At 45.9% G+C, this 26,565-nt stretch overlaps 1 protein-coding gene across 2 annotated transcripts; it reads left to right on the top strand.

The window, feature by feature from the left end:
• Positions 1–26,565, top strand: LOC111157526 (eukaryotic translation initiation factor 3 subunit L). 2 transcript variants are annotated; one of them, XM_022519010.1, is made up of 13 exons: positions 1–90; positions 632–680; positions 2,374–2,584; positions 5,763–5,842; positions 8,809–8,870; positions 11,977–12,046; positions 12,257–12,330; positions 15,344–15,515; positions 17,530–17,684; positions 18,432–18,602; positions 19,439–19,936; positions 25,406–25,486; positions 26,357–26,565. In XM_022519010.1, the coding sequence occupies exons 1-13, from the start codon at positions 58–60 to the stop codon at positions 26,393–26,395; spliced, it is 1,695 nt and encodes a 564-aa protein (XP_022374718.1). In that variant the 5' UTR covers positions 1–57; the 3' UTR covers positions 26,396–26,565. The 2 variants fall into 2 exon arrangements, with proteins under 2 accessions (XP_022374718.1, XP_022374717.1); XM_022519009.1 differs by lacking the exons at positions 11,977–12,046; positions 12,257–12,330 and having other exon boundaries at positions 16–90.

Raw genomic sequence — 26,565 nt, 5'->3', positions numbered from 1 at the left:
CGCAGGCGCGGGCCGCACTTTTCGTTCTCTCTGGCGGTGTTAGTGAGCCGCGCAGCCATGTCGTATCCGGCTGATGATTACGAGTCCGAGGTAAGCGGGCCCTGCGCGTGTATTGGGCTCGGTGACGGAGGCAGCGTTCTCTGGATGCTGGGTCCCGCTGTGAGACGGTGTCCGGGTCCCTCTGGGAGCCTCCACCGGCCGCAACTAGCTACGGTCTGCCTTCCGGCGTGCGCGGCCCTCACGCTGTTCCCATTGCTTGCGTCTCCTCTCCAGCCCAATCTCTGCCCGCCCACTTCGCGTGTCCGGTCTCCTCGTCCTCTCGTTTTCCGAGATCGGAGACGGAGACTGATCATGGGGTTTCTGTAACTTAGCTCCTGTGGTCTTGGTTCACTCTTGTCGGTCCCGGTTGGTTCCCACAGCCTCTTGTGCTTTGCTTTACCTTATCGCACCCGTAACGTTGTATTGTCGTCTGCTTATTCGCCCTTCTCTCACGAGCATGTTAGTTTCTCAAAAGCAGAGACTCTGTTTTACCCACTTTTGTATCCTTAGTTACTTTTACTTGGCACATAGGTCGAACGAGCATTTTGGGTTCACGAATTGGTGACTGTTCCTATGTCTGTTTCGTTAACAGGCTGCTTATGATCCCTACGCTTACCCTGGTGACTATGATATGCACACAGGTGAGACTACGGGCTGGCTAGCTGGTACTTCTAGGGTTTTGCAACTTTTTGAATGTCTCGGAACAGCTCTTGACGGGCATCTGTGAAGCGCTGCTTCTCCGTGGTCCAGGTTTGGAGTCAGTTATTAGTTCTCAGAAAGAGGGTGGTACAGCGCCTAATAAATGAAGCCTCTTTCCTGGTCCACCTCAAAGTCTCAGAAGGGAAGGCTTACTGTCCTGGCCGTGGTTTCCTTGTTAAACTGCTTGCTGAAGAAGAAAATCTTGTTGTGAAAGATAGTGATTCAAACCAAGCCCAGATGAAATCTTTTTGGAAGGTTTTGAGGTTTCCTGAAATGTTATAGTGAGTTAGTTTGACTTAGCATTTTGTAAGTGCCGTGCATTGTTACAGGTACTCTGTGCGAAGTATTTCCTTTAATCCTTAAGAGAGCTCTAGGAAATGCCTAAATTAATGTCTCCGTTTTCTCAGATGAGAAAACTGAACAGAGGGGTTTAGTAACTAGCACTGTTGTATAGGTAGTAAATGGCAGTCATTCATTCAAGAAATACTAAGTGCTGGGACCACCCGGGTGGCTCAGTTGGTTAAGCGATCGACTCTTGGTCTCAGCTTAGGTCTTGATCTCGGTCTTGAGCTCAAGCCCCCTGATGGGCTGTACGCTGGGCGTGGAGCCTACTTTAAAGAAATATTTAAATGTATATATTTAAAATACATGTACAGAAGGTGCCTCCTACTTACCTACCCTTCCGACGGTCTTCCCTTCTCTTTCAACACACTTAAAACTGTTTTGGGTGCTGAAGGTGTAGGAGTACAAGACAGACAAGGTTCTTGCCCTTATAGGATTTAAGTTCTAGTGGAAGAAACCGATGATAAGCAAATATATCATTGTAAATAGTGGTAAATGTTCTGAAGAAAGAGGGCGATGGGATGGAGAGTGAGTTGGGGATAATTTTATCTTTGAGTGTTTATTTTATTTATTTATTTATTTTTTTAAAGATTTTATTTATTCATTTGAAAGAGAGGCAGTGAGAGAGAGCATGAGCAAGGAGAAAGAAGGTCAGAGGGAGAAGCAGACTCCCCGTGGAGCTGGGAGCCCCATGCGGGACTCGATCCCGGGACGACCCGAGCCGAAAGCAGTCGTCCAACCAACTGAGCCACCCAGGCGTCCCTGAGTGTTTATTTTTAAAGTTTATTAATTTGGGGCGGCTGGGTGGCTTAGTCATCTGCCTTTGGTTTAGGTCATGATCCCAGCGTCCTGGGATCAAGCCCCGCGGGAGGCCTGCTTCCCCCCTCCCACTCCCCCTGCTTGTGTTCCTCTCTCTCTGTCTGTCTCTCTCTCTCTCTCTCTGTCAAATAAATAAACAATCTAAAAAAAGAGATTTATTAATTTATTTGACGGAGAGAGAGAGAGCACAGGTAGAGAGAATAGCAGGCAGAGGGAGAGGGAGAAGCAGGCTCCCCGTGGAGCAGGGATCCCGATGCAGGGTTCGATCCAAAGACCCTGGAATAATGACCCGAGCCAAAGGCATGCTTAACCAACCATTGAGCCACACAGGTGCCCCATCTTTGAGTGTTTAAAAGGGACTCGTACTTGATTTTATAGACTTGAATTTTCTTTGGGGGATGGTCTTGCCCTTCTGTTTTGTAACATGTGAGTTTGAAAACACTTGGTAAAGTATTTATTATATCTGACCTCTAGGTGATCCAAAGCAGGATCTGGCTTATGAACGTCAGTATGAACAGCAGACCTATCAGGTGATCCCTGAAGTGATCAAAAACTTCATCCAGTATTTCCACAAAACCGTCTCAGATTTGATTGACCAGAAGGTGTATGAGCTGCAGGCCAGTCGTGTGTCCAGTGATGTCATTGATCAGAAGGTGTATGAGATCCAGGACATCTATGAGAACAGGTAGAGAGTGCTGACTGAAATGACCGTCTTTCTGGGTGGGACTGGTTTACTGATACAGCCCCTAATAAAGGGGTCTATTAGTCATTTCTCTGTAAAGAGAGTGCCCAAGGGGTTTCTGTGATTGCTCATGGGGAGACATGTTATTCTGTTGGAATATTCTGTATTCCCAGAACTCAGGGCCTAAAATAATATCATTATCAGTAGTCGTAGCAGTAACTAGTATGTCTGTCCAGTATAGATCAAACAGTGTTCAGAACGCTTTTCCCGTATTTACTCATTACACTTCACAGTGACCTCGTGAAGTGGGTAGTATTGTTTTCTTTATTTTACAGATGAGGGAAACAAAGCCTAGAAAGGATATAGCTAGTTGAGTGCGTATATTGAGTTTTGAACTTGCATAGTCTAACATCAGAGCCTAATTTTTTTTTAAAGATTTTATTTATTTATCTGAGAAAGAGAAGGAACAGGGGGAGGGGCAGAGGGAGAGGGAGAGGCAGACTCCCCGCTGAGCAGGGACACCCCACCCCTCCACTTGGGGACATAGGGCTGGATCTGGGGTCTCCAGGATCATGACCTGAGCCAAAGGCAGACTCTTAACTGACTGAGCCACCCAGGCACCCCCAGAGCCTAACTTTTGAGTTACTGTACAAGTTAATGCGTAACAGGGTGAGCCAAGCTTTAAGGGGCTACTTCTGTTTTGAGGGGATTGCCCTTGTTTTATTGGCATTAGAAATGAGACCAGTTTGTTAGGGTTGAGAAAGTCAGGAAAGACTTTACCAGGGATATAGAATTTTTTTTTTTTTTTTAAGATTTTATTTATTTATTTGACAGACAGAGATTACAAGTAGGCAGAGAAGCAGTCAGAGAGAGGAGGAAGCAGGCTCCCTGCTGAGCAGAGAGCCCGATGTGGGGCTCGATCCCAGGACCCTGGGATCATGACCTGAGCGGAAAGCAGAGGCTTTAACCCACTGAGCCACCCAGGCGCCGCCAGGGATATAGAATTTAAAGAATTCCTGGGAGAGGTGCCTGGCTGGCTCATTTGGAAGAGCACATAACTCTTGATCTCAGGGTCATGAGTTCGAGCTCCACTATTTAAAGTAGAAATTACTTTAAAATAAGTAAGTAAAGTAATAATTAGTTAATTCCTAGGAGGATGGGTGGACAAAATGAATAGCCAAAGGCTTTTTGGATTAATGAATAGAATTAATCCCCGAACTGTTTTTTTCCTGCATCTGCAGGTCTTTCTAGTAGAAATGTGTAGATCAGTGCTGTCCCATAGAAATAATAATATTAGCCACATGCATAATTTAACTTTTTTCATCAGTTATGTTTAAGAAATGTAAAAGGAGGGGCAGCTGGGTGGCTCAGTGGGTTAAGCCGCTGCCTTTGGCTCGGGTCATGATTTCAGGGTCCTGGGGTCGAGCCCCACATCGGGCTCTCTGCCGGTTCCCCCCTCTCTCTGCCTGACTCTCTGCCTGCTTGTGATCTCTCTCTCTGTTAAATAAACAAATAAAATCTTAAAAAAAAAAAAAAAGTAAAAGGAGGGGTGCCTGGCTGTCTCAGTTAGTGGAGTGTGCGACTCTTGATCTCAGGGTTGTGAGTTTGAGCCTCACGTTGGGTGGGTGAGGTTGGATGTAGAGATTACTTAAATATAAAAATTTTTTAAAAACCGAAACAGGTGAAATTAATTTTCATGACATTTCAACATCTAAAATATTATTACCACACATAATCAGTATTAAACTGTTAATGAGTTATTTTACTTTTCTTTGGTATTAAGTCTTCTAAAACCTATCTTTTGTATTTATACCACATTTCAATTCCTGTATGTTGGAAATACCTGATCTCCGTTTAGATTTCATAGCATTTACGATAGAAAAAGTAGATATCTAAGTAATTCTAAATGTAGCTGAAAGTTTGCAGTAACCAAGTATTGGGTTTTTTGGTTAAAATTAAGTAAAATTTAAAATTCAATTCTTGGGGCGCCTGGGTGGCTCAGTGGGTTAAAGCCTCTGCCTTCGTCTCAGGTCATGATTTCAGGGTCCTGGGATCGAGCCCCGTGTCGGGCTCTCTGCTCAGCAGGGAGCCTGCTTCCCTTCCTCTCTCTCTGCCTGCCTCTCTGTCTACTTGTGATCTCTGTCTGTCAAATAAATAAAATCTTTAAAAAAATTAAAAAAATAAAATTCAATTCTTTAGTCACAATAATCACATGTGGCAAAAGGTTACTGTATTTGACAGTACAGGCGGATACAGACTATAGTTGAAGCCAAACATGTGGTAGATCTTGCTGTAGGAGAATGTATGGTAAGAAGAATGGCTGGTGCCTTGGAAAATCCAGTGTTATTGAGATGCTTTATGTTTTATACTATGTCCTGAAGTGAGGACTTGAGCATGTTTCTATGCTGAACTGAAAAATCCGGAGAAGGGGCGCCTGGGTGACTCAGTGGGTTAAAGCACTGTCTTTGGCTCAGGTCATGATCTCAGGGTCCTGGGATCAAGCCCCGCATCAGGCTGTCAGCTCAGCAGGGAGCCTGCCTCCCCCTCTCTGTCTGCCTGCCTCTCTGCCTACTTGTGATCTCTCTCTCTCTCTGTGTCAAATAAATAAATAAAATCTTAAAAAAAAAAAAAAAAAAGGAAAAAAAAAATCTGGAGAAGAGGAAAGGTGGGGCTTGAGGAGCGTGGAGGGCAGTTCGAAGTCGCTCCTGGTGGGGATCAGGGCTGTGAGTGTTTGGGTTGGATGCCGTAGTTCTGTAGCGGCGTCAGACCACCCCAAACAGACTGATTGGCTTCCAGATTTGGATGGGGGAGGAGGCACCGTGCTCTGGGAAAGTAGGGGGAAATTGCTAGGGGGAAAGCGTGGGTGTCTAGAAAGTAGTTATCAGATGAGGGAGTAGCAGGCTGTCTTGTGTGAGTAGAGTTCATGATACAGAGTCAGGAAATGATCCTGAAGAGCATTGGCGGTTGCCTGACTGGTAGAGAGGAGTGTTCACTGTATTAAGAAAAGTTGAGGTGCAGAGTTCTGTTGAGGAGAGTTGTAGCCTTGGGAGGCTCTGGCCCTGACTTTGTTTCTGTGACCTCTCCCTCTTTGTGAGCCTGGGTCTTTACGTAAAACGTGTGGTCTGCCTCTTCTCTGTTCCTTCCTGTTTCGGAGATTAGAATTTTTCTGCTTGGTTTTCAGCTGGACCAAGTTGACTGAAAGGTTCTTCAAGAATACACCGTGGCCTGAGGCTGAAGCCATTGCTCCACAGGTTGGCAACGGTAGGTATGAGTTCCATGTTCTGTACGCTGGATGGGATTCTGCGAGTGACGGGTCCTGAGGAAGCTCAGAAGAGTCTGTGTGTGTTTTACTCACCATTTTGTTTCCCCAGGGTTTGGTGCGTAGTAGACCCTTAGTAAAGAGCTTGCTGAGTGACAGCGGAATAAATGAAGAGGGGACAGAGACCTTTCACACGTGATGAAGCTGAAACAGATCTTTGTCCTGACTTGTTTCCATCCCCCTGTGATTTTGGGGGTCAGTACAGTCACTTGGGAATGAGCTGTCTGGCTTCCTCCCGCCTCTCACCTTATGATGGTGTTTGTTGTATGTGGTGTAAAGTAGGAAGCTCCTGCTTCGTGCTTTTGCGTGTACATATCTAGTTGTCCCAGTACCAGTTTGTGAAAAGACTATTCTTTTTCCATTGGGTTGTCTTGGCACCTTTGTTGAAATTGGTGGTTGTGTAAATGTCAGGATTTATGTCAGGACTCTCTGTTTAACTCCGCTGGTATCCGTCTATCCTGATGCTTGTGCCGCACTGTCTGAATTATTGTGGCTTTGTGGTAAGTTTTGAAACTGGGAAGCATTAAGTCCTCCAACTGTGTTGTTGTTGTTCTTCTTGTTTTCTTTTTTTTTTAAAGATTTTGTTTTTTATTTGACTGAGAAAGAGATCACAAGTAGGCAGAGAGGCAGGCGGGGGGTTGGGGGGGAAGCAGGCTCCCGCCGAGCAGAGAGCCCAATGCGGGGCTTGATCCCAGGACCCTGAGATCATGACCTGAGCCAAACGCAGAGGCTTAACCTACTTAGCCACCCAGGTTCCCCTGTGTTCTTCTTTTTCAAACTTGTTGTTGGTTCTTCTGAGTCCCTTGGATTTCCATATGAATTTCAGGATCAGTTTGTCAGTTTCTGGAAAGAAATTGGGATTTTGATAGGGATTATGTTGCATCTAAAGATAAACTAGGGGACTATCGCCATTATATTAAGCACTCTAATTTATGGACATGTGATGTCTTTACATTTATTTAGGTCTTTATTTTAATATCATTTTACTGTTTTCAGTGTACAAATCTTGTACTTCTTTGATATAGCTAGTGTTTTTTGGACACTTTATTTTTAGTATTATTGGTACACAAGTTAGAACTCACTTTGTAGGAGGTGTTATTTTCTATGTTGCTCAGACCTTATGCTCTGTTTAATATGTTGCCTATAAAGAATCATATTGTGTGTGTCAACAACAGTTGGAGTCTTGAAATACGGTTGGCCCTTGAGCACATGGGTTTGAACTGGGTGAATCCACATACACATGGATTTTTTTCGATACAGTATAATAGTGTACATGTATCTTCTCCACCTTGTGATGTTCTTAACAGTTCTCCTCTTTAGCTTACATATTGTATACCATGGTAACACAGTGTATAACATGTGTACCACGCAAAATAAGTGTTGACTGTTATTGGTAAGGTTCCAGTCAACAGTAGGCTGTTAAAGTTAACAGTTAAATATGTGGGGATTCAAAAGTTAAATGTGAGGGGCACCTGGGTGGCTCAGTGGGTTAAGCCTCTGCCTTTGGCTCAGGTCATGATCTCAGGGTCCTGGGATCGAGCCCCGCATCGGGCTCTCCGCTCACCAGGAAGTCTGCTTCCCCCTCTGTCTCTGCCTGCTGCTCTACCTGCTTGTGATCTCTCTCTTTGTCAAATAAATAAATAAAATCTTTAAAAAAAAAGTTAAAGGTGGGTTTTTGACTGCATGAGGCAGGGGGGATCTGTGTCCCTAACGCCCCTCTGTTTAACTGTCAGCTGTGTATAATTTTAAACAGGTAAGTAATGACAGGGCTTAACAGTATAAAAGGAGATTTGGTGTAAAAATCCTCTTCCTTCTTTCCTCCTCAAGCCTTAAGTTTCTCTAGAGCCATCTAGCGGTAACACTTCCTTTTTATCCCTCCCGTGATAGTCTGTGTGTACCTAAGCAAGTAGGAATGGCATGTTTGTTTCTTTTTACATAAATGTAAAATGTAAAATGTAAAAAAATGTTTCTTTTTACAAAAATGCCATTTTCTTCCCTTTTTAAAGTTTATTATATTTTTGGAGAGTATTCTGCATCTCCAGGATTCCCAAGACCACTCCCAGGTTTGATGATTTGCTAGGAGGACTCCCAGGACGCAGGGTGAAGGGAAGCGGTAGAGTGGAATCCAGAGAAAACCACGTGCATGGATGTTATCACCAGTCCTTTCTTGTGGAGTCATTTGGGATGTGCTTAATTCCTTGAGCAAAGAATTGTGACGTGTGAAAAGTCTCTCAGAGAAACCTGTAACACATCCAATGTCCAAGGATTTTATGGGGTGCTGGTCATGTGGGCACACCCCCTGCCTAGCACGAACCAAAATTCCAGACTCCCAGAAGGAAGGCAGGAGTTCAGGATAAACCATAGTGTTTCATAGTTTGGGGAACCCTCCTGAAATCCAGGTTCCCAGATGCCAGCCAAGACCCAACTTTACTAGCCAAAGGATAGAAGTCTCAGACCTACTTCCTTAATTCTTTTCTGTACAGCATCAGTACCCAAAGACCTTTTCTTCCCTCCTTTCTTTTTAGTGGTTGTATCATATCAATAGGATAAATTCTTTACAGTAGAATTTCTAAGTCAATTACCCATGTGTTCACAATTTTGATAATGTGACATTGTCTTTTTTAGAGCTGTTACTATTTATTTACGTGTTGGTTTGTTAAGCGACTGGATGGAAAAAATCTCTAAATGTTAGCAAAGGGAAGCGGGCCTGAATGGATTAAGATGAGGTTGAAAGATAGACGAGAAATGATTTTCTTTTTGCATGTATTCTTGGGGTGTATTGGAATTTAGATGTTATTTTGTATCTTAAATCATGTTTATCCCTCTCTTCCGTTCAGTGGGCTAAAACTGCCTGAAGACCCTAGTTGTTTTGTGGATTACTAAAGAAACTCTGTGCCATTTCTTTCAGATGCCGTCTTCCTGATCCTGTACAAAGAATTATACTACAGGCACATCTATGCCAAAGTCAGTGTGAGTATCTAACTGTTGCTAGCTCTATGCCATTTTTGTCTTTGGAACACAATCATTAGTTTCTGTTGGTTCCGTGTCCAGGAGCGGTTGGCATGTTTTCTGAGCGTTCGGAAACGACAGAGGGAATGCTCGGACCCAATGAGCTGCAAGTCTGTCCCAGACAAACTTGCTTGGCATAGCTTGTGTGTCCTTTTCATTTCTCCATCCCCACAGTTCCTGACTTGGCACTCATCACATCGACTGGGTTTCAGGATGCCATCCTAATGGTGTGTTCCCAGACTCCTACTGCTTCAGCTCGTGATGCCCTTACTTTTTACCTTCAGTGTAGGACTGCGAGCCTTTTCTCTGAAACACGCAGGGAGTGTCCCTGTGTGCCCGGCATAATGCTTGACACCTGGCGGGCATCTCTGCTCTAGTCCTCACAGTAGCCCTGCAAGGCGGGCAAACTGGGGTGCAGAGGGGTTGCTTCTTCTCAAATTTATGCAATGAGTAGGTGGCAAAACTCCTTGAACCCAGGCCTGGCTTACTGTGATGCCAGTGTTCTTTCCACTGTACTCTCCCAGCTTTGGGCACTTGTTTGATTCTTCTGTTTCTGAATTTTAGAATGCCCCAAGTTGCTTAAAATAACTATCTGTACTATTTATATACACCATGACTGAAAATCTCTATCTTTAGCGCCTGTCTCTCCAAATCCGTACTTGTATATCCAGCTCCCTATTCCATTATCTCCACTTGGCTGTCTGATAGTCATCTCAGATTTGGGTGTTTTGTTTTGTTTAAGATTTTATTCTGGGGCACCTCGGTAGCTCAGTTGATTAAGCATCTGCCTTTGGCTTAGGTCCTGGTCCTGGGGTTGGGCCCCATGTCAGACTCCCTGCTTGTCAGCAAGTCTGCTGCTCTCTCTCCCCCTCCCTGCCTTGTGCTCTCTGACTTGCATGTACTCTCTCAAACAAATAAATAAAATCTTTTAAAAAAAGATTTTATTTGAGAGAGGGAGAGTATGAGCAGGGGGAGGGACAGAGGGACGAGCAGACTCCATAGTGACCAGGGAGTCCAATATGCGTCTTGATCCCAGAGATCGTGACCTGAGAAGAAGGCAGATGCTTAACTGACTGAGTCACCCAGGCACCTCAAGTTTAGCATACTCCAAACGGAAGTCTTATTTTCCCTCTAAGCCTGTTCTTCTCATGTCGACCAACTCAGTAAATAATACGACCATTCAAACGAAAACTTTGGTGGTGTTCTTGACTTGACTTGACTTCCAACCTTGTAACAAATCCTGTTCGTCTCCGTCTTCAGCATGCTTTTTGAAACCACCCCCTTCTTACCTCCATCACTGCTGCTGCCCTGGTTCAAGGCGTTGTGTCATCTCTTGCCTGAGCTGAGCAGCTGCTTACCTGCTGTCAGGTTCCACTCTTCCACTTGAGTTTATTCTCAGCCTAGTAACCTGCATGGTCCCTTTGAAACATAGTCTTGTCACGTCGCACCCTCCCTCCCAATCCTACCATGACTTCTCACCGTCACACTTGGAAGAAAATGCCAGGTCTCAGTCATAGTCCTGTTTGATCTGGCCCCTGACTCCCTTGCCAGTCTCCTTTTCTACGACTTTCATTCCTTTCTTGGGCTCCTGGCCATACCCTGGCACTTTGGAGCACACATCACTCGCTGACATTGTGGTATTTGTTTACTTGGGCTTTGTCTGCTACCTGCACTAGAGGGTAAGACTTCACCAGGGCATGGACTTCGTCTTGTCGCTACTATAATCTGGTGCCTGATCCTCAATGGTGACAAGTTAATTGTTGGAGCTCGTATGTGCATGTGTAAATGAAGGAACCTGGCACCATGATCTCTCCATAGAATATTTCTTCTCCCAGTCAGCTCTCATCTCTAAAGACCACCTGACCTGGCTAGGGCTCCTGCCTTGCCACAGGAGCCATCATTAGTGGTCGCTGGAGGAGTTCCTGTTGTCAATGCGGGGGGCCATGTTTTTCCGGCATCCCAGTGAGCTCTCTGTCCTCTCTGTTGGAAAGTAAAGGTTTCCTCCTACCATTGCTATTCTAGCTCACGTACTCTGTGGCCTAGGTTGAGACTCTAGCTAGCCTGTATAACATCTCTTCTTTGGGAAGACCATGGCATCACAACCCATAGTACAGTTGGTTGTACCACTTCTAATCTTCCCTTAGGTCTGTGATGAAGATTCAGCAGAAGTTTATTGACTCTATGACCTTTTTGTTAGGTACCAAAGTACTTTCATATGTATGACCCATTTGGAACCTTGTCGGGCTGGGGGAGTTCTTTGAGAGAGCATTTGTTATATTGGGCACTTCAACTACATAGTCTCATACTATGGAGAGATCAAATACCTTGTCGGAAGCTCGCAGTTAGTAAGCACTGGAGCTAAAAGTCCAGGGCTGTGTTCTTTCTAGCTATTCACAAATAGTAGCATATTCTTTCCCAGCTCAGAAATCTTCAGTGGTTCTCAGTTGCCAGCAACATCAAGTCTAGATTGGGGGGGGTCAACAGCCTTCTGTGCAAAGGGCCAGATAGTTCTTTGGCTTTGAGGCCATAATGGTCTCTGTTGAATCTGTTTGGCTCTGCCTTTGTAGCAGCCACAGACAATGAGTGTCTATGACTATATTCCTGTTGAGCTTTTTATTTACAAAAACCAGGTGACGGTGGACTTGCTGATCTCCATGGCCTGGATTCCTGTTCGGCACTGAAAGACCCCTACATTCCTAGCCTGTTGTAGTCCAGTCTGGCATAGCCTAGTGTAGCGCTACCTGCTCTCCCCATCCTTCCAGCACCATGATTTTACTCCTTTGCTTTTGTTAGTACTTCCGTCTTTCTGCTTCACCAGATCTGCCTGCATGTTCTCGAACAGTCAGTTGAGGTTGTTGCCATAATGCCTAATCGTTGTGGTCAAGATATTCATTGTCCTTTCAAATGCTCTAGCACCTACTGTTGTGCCTCTGGCCTGAGTGCTGTTTGCATACTAAGAAGGCCAGAAGAGGCATTGCTTCTCATGTGTGTTCAGCTGTCGTGGCAGACCATGAGTAAAACACATTTAAATTAACTGTCAGTCCTGATGTCTCTGTTCTCTTTCCAGGGAGGGCCTTCGTTGGAGCAGAGGTTTGAGTCCTACTACAACTACTGCAATCTCTTCAACTACATTCTTAGTGAGTTTGAGGTTTGGCCTGGGGGTGAGGCTACAGTGAGGCCTGATGTTAGCCTCCAGCTCTTTTTAGTAGGATTTTTAAAAGGGTGGGAAGGAGGGATGTCCCGTGATTCTTAGTTCTTTTAAGAGAAAAATTACAGAATGTACTCCGTATGCTTAAGTGAGAATAGTCATTGCTTTGCGTCTGACTTTTCTGTGATCTCCTGCACAGATGCCGATGGTCCTGCTCCCCTTGAACTACCCAACCAGTGGCTCTGGGATATCATTGATGAGTTCATCTATCAGGTATCTGGCCAGCCTTGGTCTAATTTGAAATAACTAGTCTGACAAAGGATTAGCTGTTACCATTGTTTGCATTGTTTAAAACATGCTTGGGATAAAAATGTCCCATCACTGTGGTAAGGACCCCACGATGGTGGTCTTTGATGTTTCAGTTTTCTGAAGAGTCAGGCCTAAGAGCTCTGGATATGAACTTGGAAGTCAGCAGAGTTGAGCTGACTTTCACTAAGCTGTTACCTGATCTTGAGAGTTGGTCTGGTTGGAAAAAATAAAGGCATCATAAGCTTTGGAGTCGGTTATTCTGTTTTTAAGTCTACTCCGTTTCTGAAGAATAAACCTGAGGGACACCTGGGTTCTCAGTTGGTTGAGCGGCCAACTCTTAATTTTGGTTGGCTCAGGTCATTATCTCAGGGTCCTGGGATCGAGCCCCATGTCTGTTCCATGCTCAGAGCGGAGCCTTCTCCCTTTGCTCTCTTGTGTGCCTCTGCACTCTCTCTCTCTTTCCAAATAAATAAAATCTTTTAAAAAACCCACAAAAAAACAGAATAATTCAATTTGGAAAAATACTTATTTTCCATGACTTTTATGGGGATGGTGTATCTCACTGGGTATTTCAGGAGAAATGAGTTTCTTAATAAAGCCATTATTTGAGCTGCATAGACAAAACAGACTTAAGAAGTGCTGGCAGATTGTGATTGGTATGCTGAGAAAGCCCTCCTAGATCTGGCCTCTTGAGACGGAGGCTTACGAGGGTTCGGTGCCTTTGTGCAGAGAAGGCTACAAACCACACTGGGTTTGTAGCCTTTTCTGGCTCCTTGGTCTGTGTAAGCCCTTTCTTTGGCAAATTTTAGAAGGTTGACGGTCCTTTCAACTCACAGCAAGTCAAAGGAGGATCATCCGTGCTAAGGTTCTTCATCCTTTTTAAGATTATCATAATCCCTTGGGCTTGGGTTTAGCTGGTGTTCTCTTAAGGGGCTTAAAGTGCTCTCACTGTAACAAAGACCGGCTGGCAAGAGCCAGGTGTGACTCCTCCCGGCCAGGTAGATGTCACACGGGGTAAGTGGGTCCCCTACCCCCTCGGCTTTCGTTTATTTTTATCAGTACGGGTAATACATGATATGTCATTAGTGTTTAAACACTTTGTCTTTTTCAAATTGCAGGTGAAGTTTGTTTTTTCTCTCTCTTTTTTTTAAGATCATTTATTTGAGAGAGTGAGCACACATGTGCACACACAAGCCAGGGAAGAGAGGCAGAGGGAGAGGGAGAAGCAGACTCCCCGCTGAGCAGGGAGCCTGACATGGGGCTTGATCCCAGGACCCTGGGGTCATGACCTGATCTGAAGGCAAATGCCCAACCGACTGAGCCGCCCGGGTGCCCCCAAACTACAGCTAAAGTTTAAAGTGTCTTTCTTCCTTGCCTTTGTGGCGGCATCAGTTACTGTCTGCAAAGACAGGCGTTACATTCACACTTCTCAGGAGTTTATATAAACATGTACGTATCAAATACACCGTCTAAAAATGGCATAATAACTATGTTGTGTAATTTGTGATATGGAACACTTAACATGTCTGTGTAGAGATGGCTTTATTCTTCTCTGCCATGTACACGATACAGATATACCACCCTCTTGGTGATGATATACCACTCTTGGGTGTTGAGTTTGCACTGTTACACATAGTGAGTCCCTTAATAGTCTTGTGTGTGTTACACATTGGTCTGTCTCTAGAGATCCCCAGAGGTAGAATTGTTGTTTGAAGAATTTTTGCTTTTTAAGTTTTTTTGTTTGTTTTTGAGAGTAAGGGAGTACCTGCGGGAGGAGGGAGGCAGGAGCAGTGGGAGAGAGAGAATCTGAAGCAGACTCCTTGCCCAGCGTAGAATTGATGTTGGGCTTGATCTCACAACCCTGAGATCGTGACCTGAGCTGAAATCAGGAGTCATGTTCGGTTGTTTTTAAAGATTTTATTTATTTATTTGATAGAGATAGTGAGAGGGAACACAAGCAGGGGCAGTGGGAGAGGGAGAAGCAGGCTTCCTGCTGAGCGGGGAGCCCGATGTGGGGCTCGATCCCAGGACCCGGCAATCATGACCTGAGCTGAAGGCAGACGCCTAATGACTGAGCCTCCAGGAGTCATGTTTAACTGACTGAGCCACCCAGGTTCCCCGCTTTTAAGTTTTTTAAGATCAGCTTTATAGAGTCAAAACTTGCATACAATGAGATACTGATTTTTAAGTGTGCTGTTGAAGAGATTGAACAGACGGTATCCACCACCACAGTCGATACTGAACATTTCAATCACTTTGGACCTTAATAAATAGTAATACATTGTCTCCTCTAAGGGCTTATCAGATTACACTGCTGTCAACAGCATTTGAGAGTTTTTCTCTGCTGTGGATGTGATTAGTCTAATTTTTGTCTGTTTGATGGGAAAGAAATGGTAATCTCATTTTAATTTGCGTTTCTCTGATATGTGAAGAGCTTAGGTATTTTCCCTGTTAATTGGCCAGTTTTGATTTTCTTCGAAGTGATCCTCATTATCCTTAGTCCATTTTTCTGATGGATTATCTTGTTCTTACTGAGTTATGGGAATTCCTTCTATATTCCTGATGCTCTTTTGTTTATTATAAATCTGCAAAATCTATAAATGTACAAAATCTATAAAATTACAAACCGGATGGCTTGTACAGAAGATCTGTATAAGCCATCCGGTTCTGACAGCCAGATAGACTGCATTGTGAAGCCCAGAGACGTTAAGTGACTCTAGGCTGTGTTTGGCTCCAAATTGAATTTTTTTTTCACAAACTACCTTTCATCTTCGAGAATTTTACTTAGCTGTGGAAGAAGTGACATACTCCATAATGAACACCATTCAGTTTAATGAGAGACGGCTTTGCAAAAACAAGTAGCGTACAGAACAGTTTAGCATGAGACGGTGCCGTGCGCCCCACCTGACCCCCGCGCCGCTCTCCCTCCATTTCAGCATCATACGCAACTCCTGCCTCTCTCCCTTCTTCCCAACAGTTTCAGTCATTCAGTCAGTACCGCTGCAAGACTGCCAAGAAGTCAGAGGAGGAGATCGACTTCCTTCGCTCCAATCCCAAAATCTGGAATGTTCACAGTGTCCTCAATGTCCTTCACTCCCTGGTAGACAAGTCCAACATTAACCGGCAGCTGGAGGTGTATACAAGCGGAGGTGAGTGCTGCTTGCCATCTGTTCTGGGGGGAGAGAGGCCCGGGGAGCGCGGGGGAGCCACTGTGTCTTAGGTAATGGGCTGCTCTTCTTTGGTGCTGGGTGTGGACAGCAGCCAAGTGCGGGTGCTGAGGGCTGTCGGGCTCGGCCGTCTGTTGGCCGACACGCGTAACCAGCTGGCACTCACGAGGTCTGATTAACAGACGCTTCTACCGCGTCTCCAGGGCCTTCGTGTAGATAAGCGCTTCTCATGCTTTTTCGTGTCAGGATGGCTTTACAGTCTTTAAAGACTGAGAATCACAGAGTTTGTCCATATAATAGGTGTCAATGCAAAATGAACAAGCCTTTAAAAAATGTTTAAAGGAAAGGGCACCTGCAGCAGTGCCCTTTTTGCAAATATGCCAGGCGTATACGAAGAGAGCTGGATTCTCATTCTGCTCCTGAGTTCAGTTTGTTGGAATTACAATATGTGGTTTGGGTTGAAGTATATGAGGGAGACCTGGCCTCACCTAGACGTGGAGTTGGGAAAGGGAGGAGTGTCTTCACAGCCTTCTCAGGTAGTTCTGAGACAATGGGGGTTTCATACTGGTAAATTGCAGTGAAAAATCTGAAACCTTAGCATTGAACTTTTTTTTTTTTTTTTAAGATTTTATTTATTTATTTGACAGAGATCACAAGTAGGTGGGAAGGGGGGAGCAGGCTCCCTGCTGAGCAGAAAGCCCAATGTGGGGCTTGATCCCAGGACCCTGGGATCATGACCTGAGCTGAAGGCAGTGGCTTAACCCACTGAGCCACCCAGCTGCCCCTTGAATGGATCTTTTTACCCCTGCACAGTTTTGTAAAATATTGGTTCATTGAGTTATAAAGATTTCCTAAATGTTGATGTATTTTATTACACAACCTAAAACACCCACTTTGATCATCAGCTTCATTAGGTAAGTCTTTTTATTTGGAAGCTCATAGTGGCAGATAAAGGTTTTTAAAATTAGAATTTGCTTAAAAGCTCCTGTTTTCATTGGCAGTGAGCACTGTCCGTTGTCTTTATTGACATGCAACAGGCTCACCCCATTCGTTTTTGAGAAAATGTCTGCTAAACACCCAAATCTAAGTAACCATAATTTGTGTGTCAGTCATTTAAGTAAAAATGGTGTTTTGTGAAAAAGTGGCTGGTTCTTTCGCCACGTGTGGTGGGAAGGAATACAGTAATTACTGATATACTTTGCTGCCACTGCCTGGTTTATGCTGAGTTGTCAGTTTCACCCACTGTGTTTGCACCATCAGTGGTGCAAACATTTCAGTGAGATGTGCATGGCATTTCAGTGAGAAAGACAAATAGCGTGTTAGTGTTACTAGGAAAGTAACTTTGACCTCATGCCCTTCCTGAAAGCAGTGGCCTTAATGAGTAGCTGCTCCTGATAAAAGGGGTCATCTCAGTAATCTCGGTGTCTTGGAACCAACCAAACAAAAACCTGCCCGTCCCCCGCTCCCCACAACTCCTCTTGGTAAAAGATTAGTGTGAGGCCAAGGACACCTGGCCTGTTAGTTGGTATGGGGGTTGTGAGTTCGAGACTCATGTTAGGTGTAGGTTACCTTTTTTATTTTTTTATTTTTATTTTATTTTATTTTTAGGATTTTATTTATTTATTTGACAGAGAGACAGAACACAAGGAGGCAGAGAGGCAGGCAGAGAGAGAGGGAAGCAGGCTCCCTGCTGAGCAGAGAGCCCGATGTGGGACTCAGTCCCAGGACCCTGGGATCATGACCTGAGCTGAAGGCAGAGGCTTTAACCCACTGAGCCACCCAGATGCCCCAGGTTACCTTTTAAAAAAAAGAAAAGAAAAAAAAAAAAGGTCAGGCATGCTGCTTCTGGGTAGTCCTCTGAAGGCAGTTACTCCCCATTGCGGGAAGCTTCAGAGGCCCGTAGTAGGTGGAGAGTCAGCTGAGTGACATTCAGGGATTAGGCTCACCTTCCTTCACGTGTCCCTGCTGGAATGGTCACAGTGTCTGTTTCTCTCAGGTGACCCCGAGAGTGTGGCTGGCGAGTACGGACGGCACTCCCTTTACAAGATGCTTGGGTATTTCAGCCTGGTGGGCCTTCTGCGTCTGCATTCCCTGTTGGGGGACTACTATCAGGCCATCAAGGTGCTGGAGAATATCGAACTGAATAAGAAGGTGATTACCTGTTTCCCCCTGCCCCCCTGCCCAGAGCCAGAGTCTGCGTTAAGAGAAACTGATCTCAAAGGACAAATGTTAGGGATCAGAAAGAGGAGTCTTCCCCAGGCCAGTTGAAAATTGAGACGTGGGGGAAGCACTGTAGTGAATGTCTGCGCATAGGCAAGGTGCTTTCTCTTTGTTGCTTAGTAACACTCGAAATGTTCGGCAGTCTTTGATTCTATTTTCAAGACCATGATAATGGCAGATTTTTACTATTCAGATCTCACTACTTAAGGAGTGAGACTTAGTTCTGAGGTGGTATAGACAATGACGATTAGCTGTGGTGGTTTTTCTTGGCCACAGAAAAATCGGTACTTTTCTGTTGTTATGTGTGTGTGTCTTTTTATTTCAGTCTTGTTATCTGTTCCTTTATCGGTTTTTTCTGGAAAAGGAAAGAGCAGAAAGCGAGGAAGAGTACACAGCTGAGGGGTGGAGGGATTTGGAGTGGAAAGAAATGTTAGGGTCACCTGGTCTAGTCCCTTCCTGTTACATCTAACAGTGTGGAGCTCTCAGGTCACACGACTTCATCAGTGACTGGTGTGGTCTGCACTCAGAGCCTCTTAACTCCAGAGGACAGCACTTTCCTGCTGGGTAGTTCGGGCCCTCTGTAGGGGACTTCTGCTCGGCTGACACTGGGCTCTGCCGGCTTGCAGATTCTCTCCGGGATGACTTGGTATTGGGACTCACGGATGCTTCCATCCACAGAGCATGTACTCGCGGGTGCCCGAGTGCCAGGTGACCACATACTACTACGTCGGTTTTGCATATCTGATGATGCGTCGTTACCAGGATGCCATCCGGGTCTTTGCCAACATCCTCCTCTATATCCAGAGGACGAAGAGCATGTTCCAGAGGACCACGTACAAGTACGAGATGGTAAGGAAGCCTCTGACCAGCTTGACCCCTTGGCACATGTGCCGACAGTTTTTGGTAAAAGCTCTCCCAAATTTTGCTTTTTGTATGTGTTTTCAGTAGGGCGATTTCTTAATGGCTGGACTACTCTTAAGTTTCTTTTGTTGTGCCTGTTACTTCAGATCATTAATTCCTTGACGATAAAGACAGTATCTTTTGTTTTACTTTCTCCCCCCAGCAGTGTCTACATTTATTCAGCAAGTTTTCTGAGTGTTTACTGGGCTCTGGGTAGTTAAAACTGAGGGAGGTGGAGGTACCACCCTCAAGCAGTTTGCCATGGAGGAGGGGGAGGGTCCAAGATGTGCATAGAATTGGGAGGTTTCTAGGCAGAGCAAAGTTTCTAGGAAGAGACTTGGAAGCATGGTGATGTAGCAGCACAAGGAACAGTTTTGCTGGAGGGCCGTAGAGTAATCAGATTGGGGGGCTAGGTTCTGGGGTAACCTTCACTGTCTAGCTCAAGTATTTAATCTTTATAGGCCTTACAGTGCCATCAGAATTTCTGGGTGACTCAGTCATGATGGTGTGGGAGGGTCGATCTGCCGGTGAGGATGGGGTGAACCAGGAGGAATGAGGAGGAGGCCCTAGTAAAGAATCCAGAAACCAGCTGAGGAGGCCCCTGAAGTGGGCTGGAAGTTCAGTAGAGTTGGAGGGCAGATGCGGAGGGACTTCGGGAAAGTTAACTGACGGGTGCAAGACCAGGGAGAAACCAGAGGCCTATGCAGCATGTACTTGGGAAGGTGGTGGGGACCTCAGAAAGTCCACCTCGTTTGACCCCGCGCCAATTGGTCTCACCCCTGCAGATTAACAAGCAGAACGAGCAGATGCACGCACTGCTGGCCATCGCCCTCACCATGTACCCCATGCGCATCGACGAGAGCATTCACCTCCAGCTGCGGGAGAAGTACGGGGACAAGATGCTGCGCATGCAGAAGGGCGACCCGCAGGTCTACGAGGAACTTTTCAGCTACTCGTGCCCCAAATTCCTGTCGCCCGTGGTCCCTAACTATGACAACGTGCACCCCAACTACCACAAGGAGCCCTTCCTGCAGCAGCTGAAGGTGTTTTCGGACGAGGTGCAGCAGCAGGCGCAGCTGTCCACCATCCGCAGCTTCCTCAAGCTCTACACCACCATGCCCGTGGCCAAGCTGGCCGGCTTCCTGGACCTCACGGAGCAGGAGTTCCGGATCCAGCTGCTGGTCTTCAAGCACAAGATGAAGAACCTGGTGTGGACCAGTGGCATCTCCGCCCTCGATGGCGAATTTCAGTCAGCCTCCGAGGTTGACTTCTACATCGATAAGGTACAGCTGCCTTCCAGCCTGGGAGGCTTCTGCCTCTCTCTCCATCTGTTCAGCCGTCAGGGTTTCCTCGGCGCCCGCCACTCGGAGCATTCGAGACTTGTGGTGCATAAAACCAGCAGAGGTTTCTGCCCTCGCACTGATCTTCTCATGTGAGAAAGTAGACAGTAAGCGCTACAGTGAAGCAGACCACGTAGTAGGCATCAGTGCAAAGTGAACAAGCCTTTATTATTTTTTTTAAAGATTTTATTTATTCACTTGACAGAGATCACAACTAGGCAGAGCAGCAGGCAGAGAGAGAGGGGGAAGCAGGCTCCCGGCCGAGCAGAGAGCCCTATGTGGGGCCTGATCCCAGGACCCTGGGATCATGACCCGAGCTGAAGGCAGAGGCCTCAACCCACTGAGCCACCCAGGCGCCCCTGAAAAAGCCTTTAAAAACACTTAAAGGAAAGGGCACCTGTGTGGCTCAGTCAGTTAAGTGTCTGCCTTTGGTTTGGGTCACGATCCCAGAGTCCTGGGATCAAGTCCCACATCGGGCTCTGTGCTCAGCGGGGAGCCTGTTTCTGTGTCTCCTTCTGCTCTTCTTCACTGCCCGTGCTCGCTTGCTCTCTCTCCAATCTTTTAAATTTATTTTTTTATTGTTTTAAGAAAAAGAGTTTTATTCTAGTCCGAGTTAAGAGAGCTGCCTGGGGTACACAGTCCTCACAAAGAGGAGACTCCAGGGAAGGGAGGGTTGGTGCAAAAGTTATATATGGTTTTGCTTTTGTTTTCGTTCTTGTTTTACGTAGAGTTACAAGTTGCGATGAAGGACTTTCCAGAAAGGCTGTAAGACTGGAATCTTACGGGAATCAGTGAGGTTTTTTTTCTTACGTTTCTGTTTGGAATGTTTTTTTTGGTGGGTTTTGTTTGTATTTTAACGAAGCAGATGTACAGTGTGTACTTGGGGCAGGAATAGAGCCCGTGTTTTGAGGTTTTGCCAAGTCAAAATGACTTCGCCAAGTCATTTTGACCTTGGGTAAATGTTTTACCAGGAGCGGGGCCTACAAACATGAAAAGTGGAACGTTTCCTTTATCATGGGTTAGAAATTGCCAAGTGCTGTGCAGTTAAGGGTAGGAAGGCAGAGGTTGGCAGTATTGCACAGGTGCTCAGGGTAGCCTTTGTTGAGGAAGTGAAATTGCAGCTAAGACTTGAAGCAGGTGAAGAAACCAGCCAGACACATGTTTGAGGGAGCAGCGTTCCAAGGAGTGGGCGCTGTAAGGACAAAGGCCCTGGGGCAGGAGTTAACCCAGTATGTTTGAGGGACAACCTCGTTGTGGCTGCAGTGACCTGAAACAGGAGGCTGTGGCAGAAGAGAGGATCAGGGAAGAAAGTGGGAGGGTGTGGTGTAGAGTGTTGGGATGTAGTTTAGCCAGTGAGAGCCATTGTCCTGACTTGTCTCACTCGAGATGAGTGCTGCCTACTTTTGGACCTCAGGTAGCGGACTGACACAGCATGTGCTCTTTTTCTTGTGTCTGGCTTCTTTTTCTTGTGTTACATTTAAGAGCGGCACCATCCAGCATTTTTGTGCACAGCAGGAGTCCTCCCCTTCGGCACCGGCCAGCTGCTGCTGCAGGAGTTGGCTGTGATTTTCGCATTCTAATGCGGATGCTCTTTTCAGTGGTTTTGTGTATTACAGAAAGTGTCCATGGTTTTGGAGAGTGGCTCTTAGTGGTTCATTGAAGTTGCTTTTTTTTTTTTTTTTTAAAGTGATTCATTTATATCTGCTTGTGAATGCAGAGTTATTTCTGGAAGGAGGCCCGAGCAACATCCTAGGCTCCTCTCAGGAGGAGGGCTAGTGTTCGTTTGCATTGCTGGATTTTAAGTTCAAGTTAACATTTTGGTGTCCTAATGAGGTTTTTAAAAGAACTAAGTTCTGTTTTGTAGGTGAGTTTTTTTCAGATGTAAAATATGCTAGACTCCTAGAATTGCTTTTTCCATGAAGTCACACCCTCTCATCATCCTTAATGTGCGCACACTCAGAGACGATGTTCTACGTAACATATGTGGAAAGCTGATAGGGACTTACAACAGTCTGTTAAAATGAATAGACTGATGTCTTTCATCTCTTCTGGAATGTTCTTGGCTAATATCTTTTACTTTATGTGCTCTGTTTTCCTTCTGGAGTTCTTACTTGATGTATATTAGACCTCATTCTGTTTTCTGTGTCTCTTAAACGCTTTCTCCATCTTTTTTAGTCTCTGTTCTGGGTCATTTTCTTTTGATTGATTATTCTATCCTCATTAATCTCTTCAGCTCTGTTTTTACTTTCTCTGATTTTTCTTAAATTCATGGTGAAGTGTTTCCATAAACATTCTTCGTTCCATTTTTTTTGTTTGTTTACTACATACAGTTTATTGTCCTTGAAAAACTTTGTTGACATTTTTTTGAAGTGTAGGATGAATATTTATTCTTCTAGAAGGGATTTGCTTTTGCCTCTTCAAGATGCCTGGGGAGATTACTGGTCTGGGACCACCATAGACTCAAAGCCTCGGGTCCCCTGGACCAACCAGGAAACAAGCCCATGCTACGGATTGTCAGAAGAATCACCTTGTGTTTATAACGTCCCGGGAATGTGTCTCTTTCCTCCTGTATGTCCCTCCCCCAACTTGGTGAGCATTGCTTGGTGTCTGGAGTGGGATGGCTGCCCAGTCCCCGTTTTGCCTTCAGCTTGAGGGTGTAGCTCAAGGGATCCAGCAGTGCAGTAAGACTGACCCTGGCCTTGGCTTGTCACTCTGTGCAAGTCTTCTGGGATTGAGGAGTGAACGCACTCCCCACAGAGCAGGCTTCTGTGTTTCAGTTGGAATGGTTTATTTTCTCTTAAGTAGCTCTTTAATCTCTTGTCAGCTCTTCGATGCGATGAGATTTTTACAAACTATTTATTTTGTATTTCTAGTTGCTTTGAGAAAGTATTGGTCTACACATAACTATATTTTTTGGCCGTGTTTTAAAGGTATAACCGTGTAACATAAACTTCACCATTTTAAAGGATGAAATTCTGTGGTTATTGTTATATTCACAGTGTCACACAGTCGGTTTCCCCTAATTCCATGACATTTCCACAGCTCCCTACCTGTGAGCAGTTATTCCCAACTCCCCTTGTCCCCTCATCCTTGGCAACCAGTAATCTGCTCTCCATCTCTGTGGATTTGTCTATTTTTGATATTTGCTATGATAAACATGTGGCCTTTTCGTGTTTGACTTCTTTCACTGAGCACGTTTTCAGGTCTCGTCCAGGCCGTGGCACGTATCTCTCCATTTTCACGGTGGCGAGGGACCGCGCTGGTAGGGGTGCGCTGCTTTGTTGACCCAGTCATTAGCTGATGGACAGTCAAGTTTCCACCTTTTGACTATCGCGGGTAACGCCGCTATCATGAATTTTTGTGTACAAGTTTTTGTGTGGATGTCTTCTCTTGGGTGTATACCTACTTGGGGAATTGCTGGGTCAGTTGGTAGTTAGTTTTGAAAGCTCATCTTGCTAACCCGAACCTTCTCATTTAGAGTGTATGGCTTTTGGAGGACTTGATGTTTGGCAGAAATTGGCTGTCTCTGACATGAACGGGCTCACTGAAAGTAGAAACATGTCACTAGGGAAGTTTTCCAGTGTTGTTTTAAAAATCAGAACTGTCCCTCGTAGTATCACTTCTACTACCTAAAGTCCTTTTCGAATTTGTTCTCAGTGCCTTCCTGACATAATGTTTGGCAGTATCGGTAACCTGCTCCGTCCCCTGTCATCACTTTGTAACCCCGCTGAACTGGTCCCAGTTATCTGGATGGTTTTTTTTTTTTTTTAAGATTTTATTTATTTATTTGTCAGAGAGAGAGATAGGGAGAGAGAGCAAGCACAGGCAGACAGAATGGCAGGCAGAGGCAGAGGGAGAAGCAGGCTCCCTGATGAGCAAGGAGCCCGATGTGGGACTCGATCCCAGGACACTGGGATCATGACCCGAGCCGAAGGCAGCTGCTCAACCAACTGAGCCACCCAGGCGTCCCTATCTGGATGGTTTTTAACAAAACACTTCTGGGAAGCCTGGTGGGCGCAGTTGGTAGAACATGCGATTCTTTTTTTTCTTTTTTTTTTTTAAGATTTTTATTTATTTATTTATTTATTTGACGGAGAGAGGGGGAGAAGCAGGCTCCGTGCTGAGCAGAGAGCCCGATGCAGGGCTCGATCCTAGGACCCTGGAATCATGACCTGAGCTGAAGGCAGAGGCTTTTACCCACTGAGCCACCTAGGCACCCCCCCCCTTTTTTTTTAAGATTTTATTTATTCATTTAAGAGAGAGAGCGAGAGCCAGGGACAGAGGGAGAGAGGGAGGGAGACGCAAGCTCCCCCTTGAGCAGGGAGCCCGATGTAGGGCTTGATCCCAGGACCCTGGGATCATCACCTAAGCCAAAGGCAAACGCTTAACTGAGCCACCCAGGCGCCCCATGAAAATGTTTTTGATTGCATGTTTTTGGGGCATTTTTTAAAATTATTCCTCTTACTGGTTCACTTTTGTCTTTGGCAAAATGTTGCTTTCTGGGTAGTGGTGGTGGTTCTTTTGGTAAACATTGCATTTTTATGTAACTCCTGACCCAGGGATCCAGAGTCGCATGTTCTGCTGACTGAGCCGCCAGGCATCCCTGCTTGCTTTCTGGCTTTTCTTTTTTCTTTCTTTTTTTTTTTTTTTAAAGATTTTATTTATTTATTTGACAGAAATCACAAGTAGGCAGAGAGGCAGATAGAGAGGGGAAAGCAGGCTCCCTACTGAGCAGAGAGCCCGATGCGGGCCTCGATCCCTGGACCCTGAGATCATGACCTGAGCCGAAGGCAGAGGCTTAAACCCACTGAGCCACCCAGGCGCCCTGGCTTTTCTTTTTTCATCCTTGACTTGAAAAAGTCCTGTCAAAGAGATCCAGAAAATTCTTGGGCCTTGACCTAGATTATGCAGGAATTTACAAGTAAAATGGTGTTCAACCACATTTGAGTTAAAAAACAAAGTTTAGAATCTGGATTCACTTGTAGCCTCACACTCCTAAACAGTGTGTGAGAATAAAATGCTGTCTGAAATGTTTCTATTGCTGAAAGATGTGTGTTCGTTACAAAAGACTTGAAAATAAAAATGGTGCCTGGGTGGCTCAATGGGTTAAACCCTGTCTTCAGCTCTGATCATGATCTCAAGGTTGGGATCAAGCCCGCATCGGGCTCCATGCTTGGCGGCGGAGGGGGGGGGTCATCTGTCCCTCTCCCCCACCTCAAATAAATGAATTAACAAGGAAGCAGAAATCGAGCATCTAGAAAGAGCGAGCTGCCGTCAGCCGGTAAGGCTCTCCCGTGGGGTGCCCCCCGCCCAGCGTTTGCGTTTGCAAGGCAGTGTGGGGCTTTATGTATTGCAAGTCTAAGTGCCCCTGCCTCCCTGCTCGTCTCTGACTCTGCTTTGCTTCTCCCATAGGACATGATCCACATCGCAGACACCAAGGTCGCCAGGCGCTATGGGGATTTCTTTATCCGGCAGATCCACAAATTTGAGGAGGTGAGAAGTTGGGGAGCAGTGTGTGGGTTGGAGACAGAGGTTTGGAACTGGTGGGGAGTTTTTACTTTTTTTTATTTTTCATTTCAAGAAAGCCCAGAGTTGGCCCTTTAAAAAGTTTCTGAGCAAGACTGGCTGGCTGCTTGGGGTTTGGGGAGTGGGGTTGGGCCTGTAGCAGTTGCTGTGTCAGCCTTCTCCAGAGCATCTCTTTCCAAGATCTCTCTCTGCGGGTGGCCAGCTCGCCTCTCCCTCCCTGGTATTTCCTAATATGGGTGGCTTCACTGCCTGCTCTTACCCATCCCTCCCCGTTGGCAGTTACTCTCCGATGTAGACAGGTCTGGCCGGTTCTTGCACGCAGAGGACAGGACTTGGTGCATTTCACATCTTGCCCTGGGAGAGGTCCTGGGGGTCACGCCGAATACGAGTTTGCAGGGTGTGTGCGTGCTTTCTGTGTGTGGCCGTAGTAGCTGGAACCGCTTCGTTCTGGTGTTCTGAGTTCTCCAGCAGAGGTCACTGCTCTGCTCTGGGCCAGCCACGGGGCTCCTCCTGCAGGAAGAGCGCAGCCCTGACAAGTTTGGCTTCTGTGAGCCGCGTGTCTTATAAAACGGACAGAGCAGTGTGGGTGTGGGTGTGGCGTGTGAAGGGCAGGTAGAACAGTCCGTGTGAATTGTGCAGGGCTGTGGGAGTGTCAGGAGGGGGGGGGCACCTGACTGGGGCTTTCTGCGCACAAGGTGGACACCGGTGCCTGCGTCAGAGAGACCCTTCCCGGACTTCAGAGCGGTGGCCCGGGAGTCCGACCTGGGGATCGTGCACACTGGAGGACAGGGGTCGGTGAGATCTCTGTATCTAACTTGGCTTTTCTTCTTCTCCTAGCTCAATCGAACCCTGAAGAAGATGGGACAGAGACCCTGAGTACCTTCACATTCTCGTTAGGAGTTGATTCTGAGGTCTCTGCAGGCGGGGCGTATTTTTGTCACCATGAAGCCTTTACCTAGATCAGCCATCCAGCTGAGTTGAAGTTTATTTGAATTAAGGACTGAAATGTTTTAAAAAGGTCTCAGTAAAAGATCTTTGGAGCCATA

The sequence above is a fragment of the Enhydra lutris genome, unplaced genomic scaffold (assembly GCF_002288905.1).
Source record: "Enhydra lutris kenyoni isolate GAN:26980312 unplaced genomic scaffold, ASM228890v2 scaffoldscaffold55, whole genome shotgun sequence".
Taxonomy (NCBI): Eukaryota; Metazoa; Chordata; class Mammalia; order Carnivora; family Mustelidae; genus Enhydra; species Enhydra lutris.
Note: the sequence above shows the minus strand (reverse complement) of the source record. Positions and strands in the feature narration are given on the sequence as shown.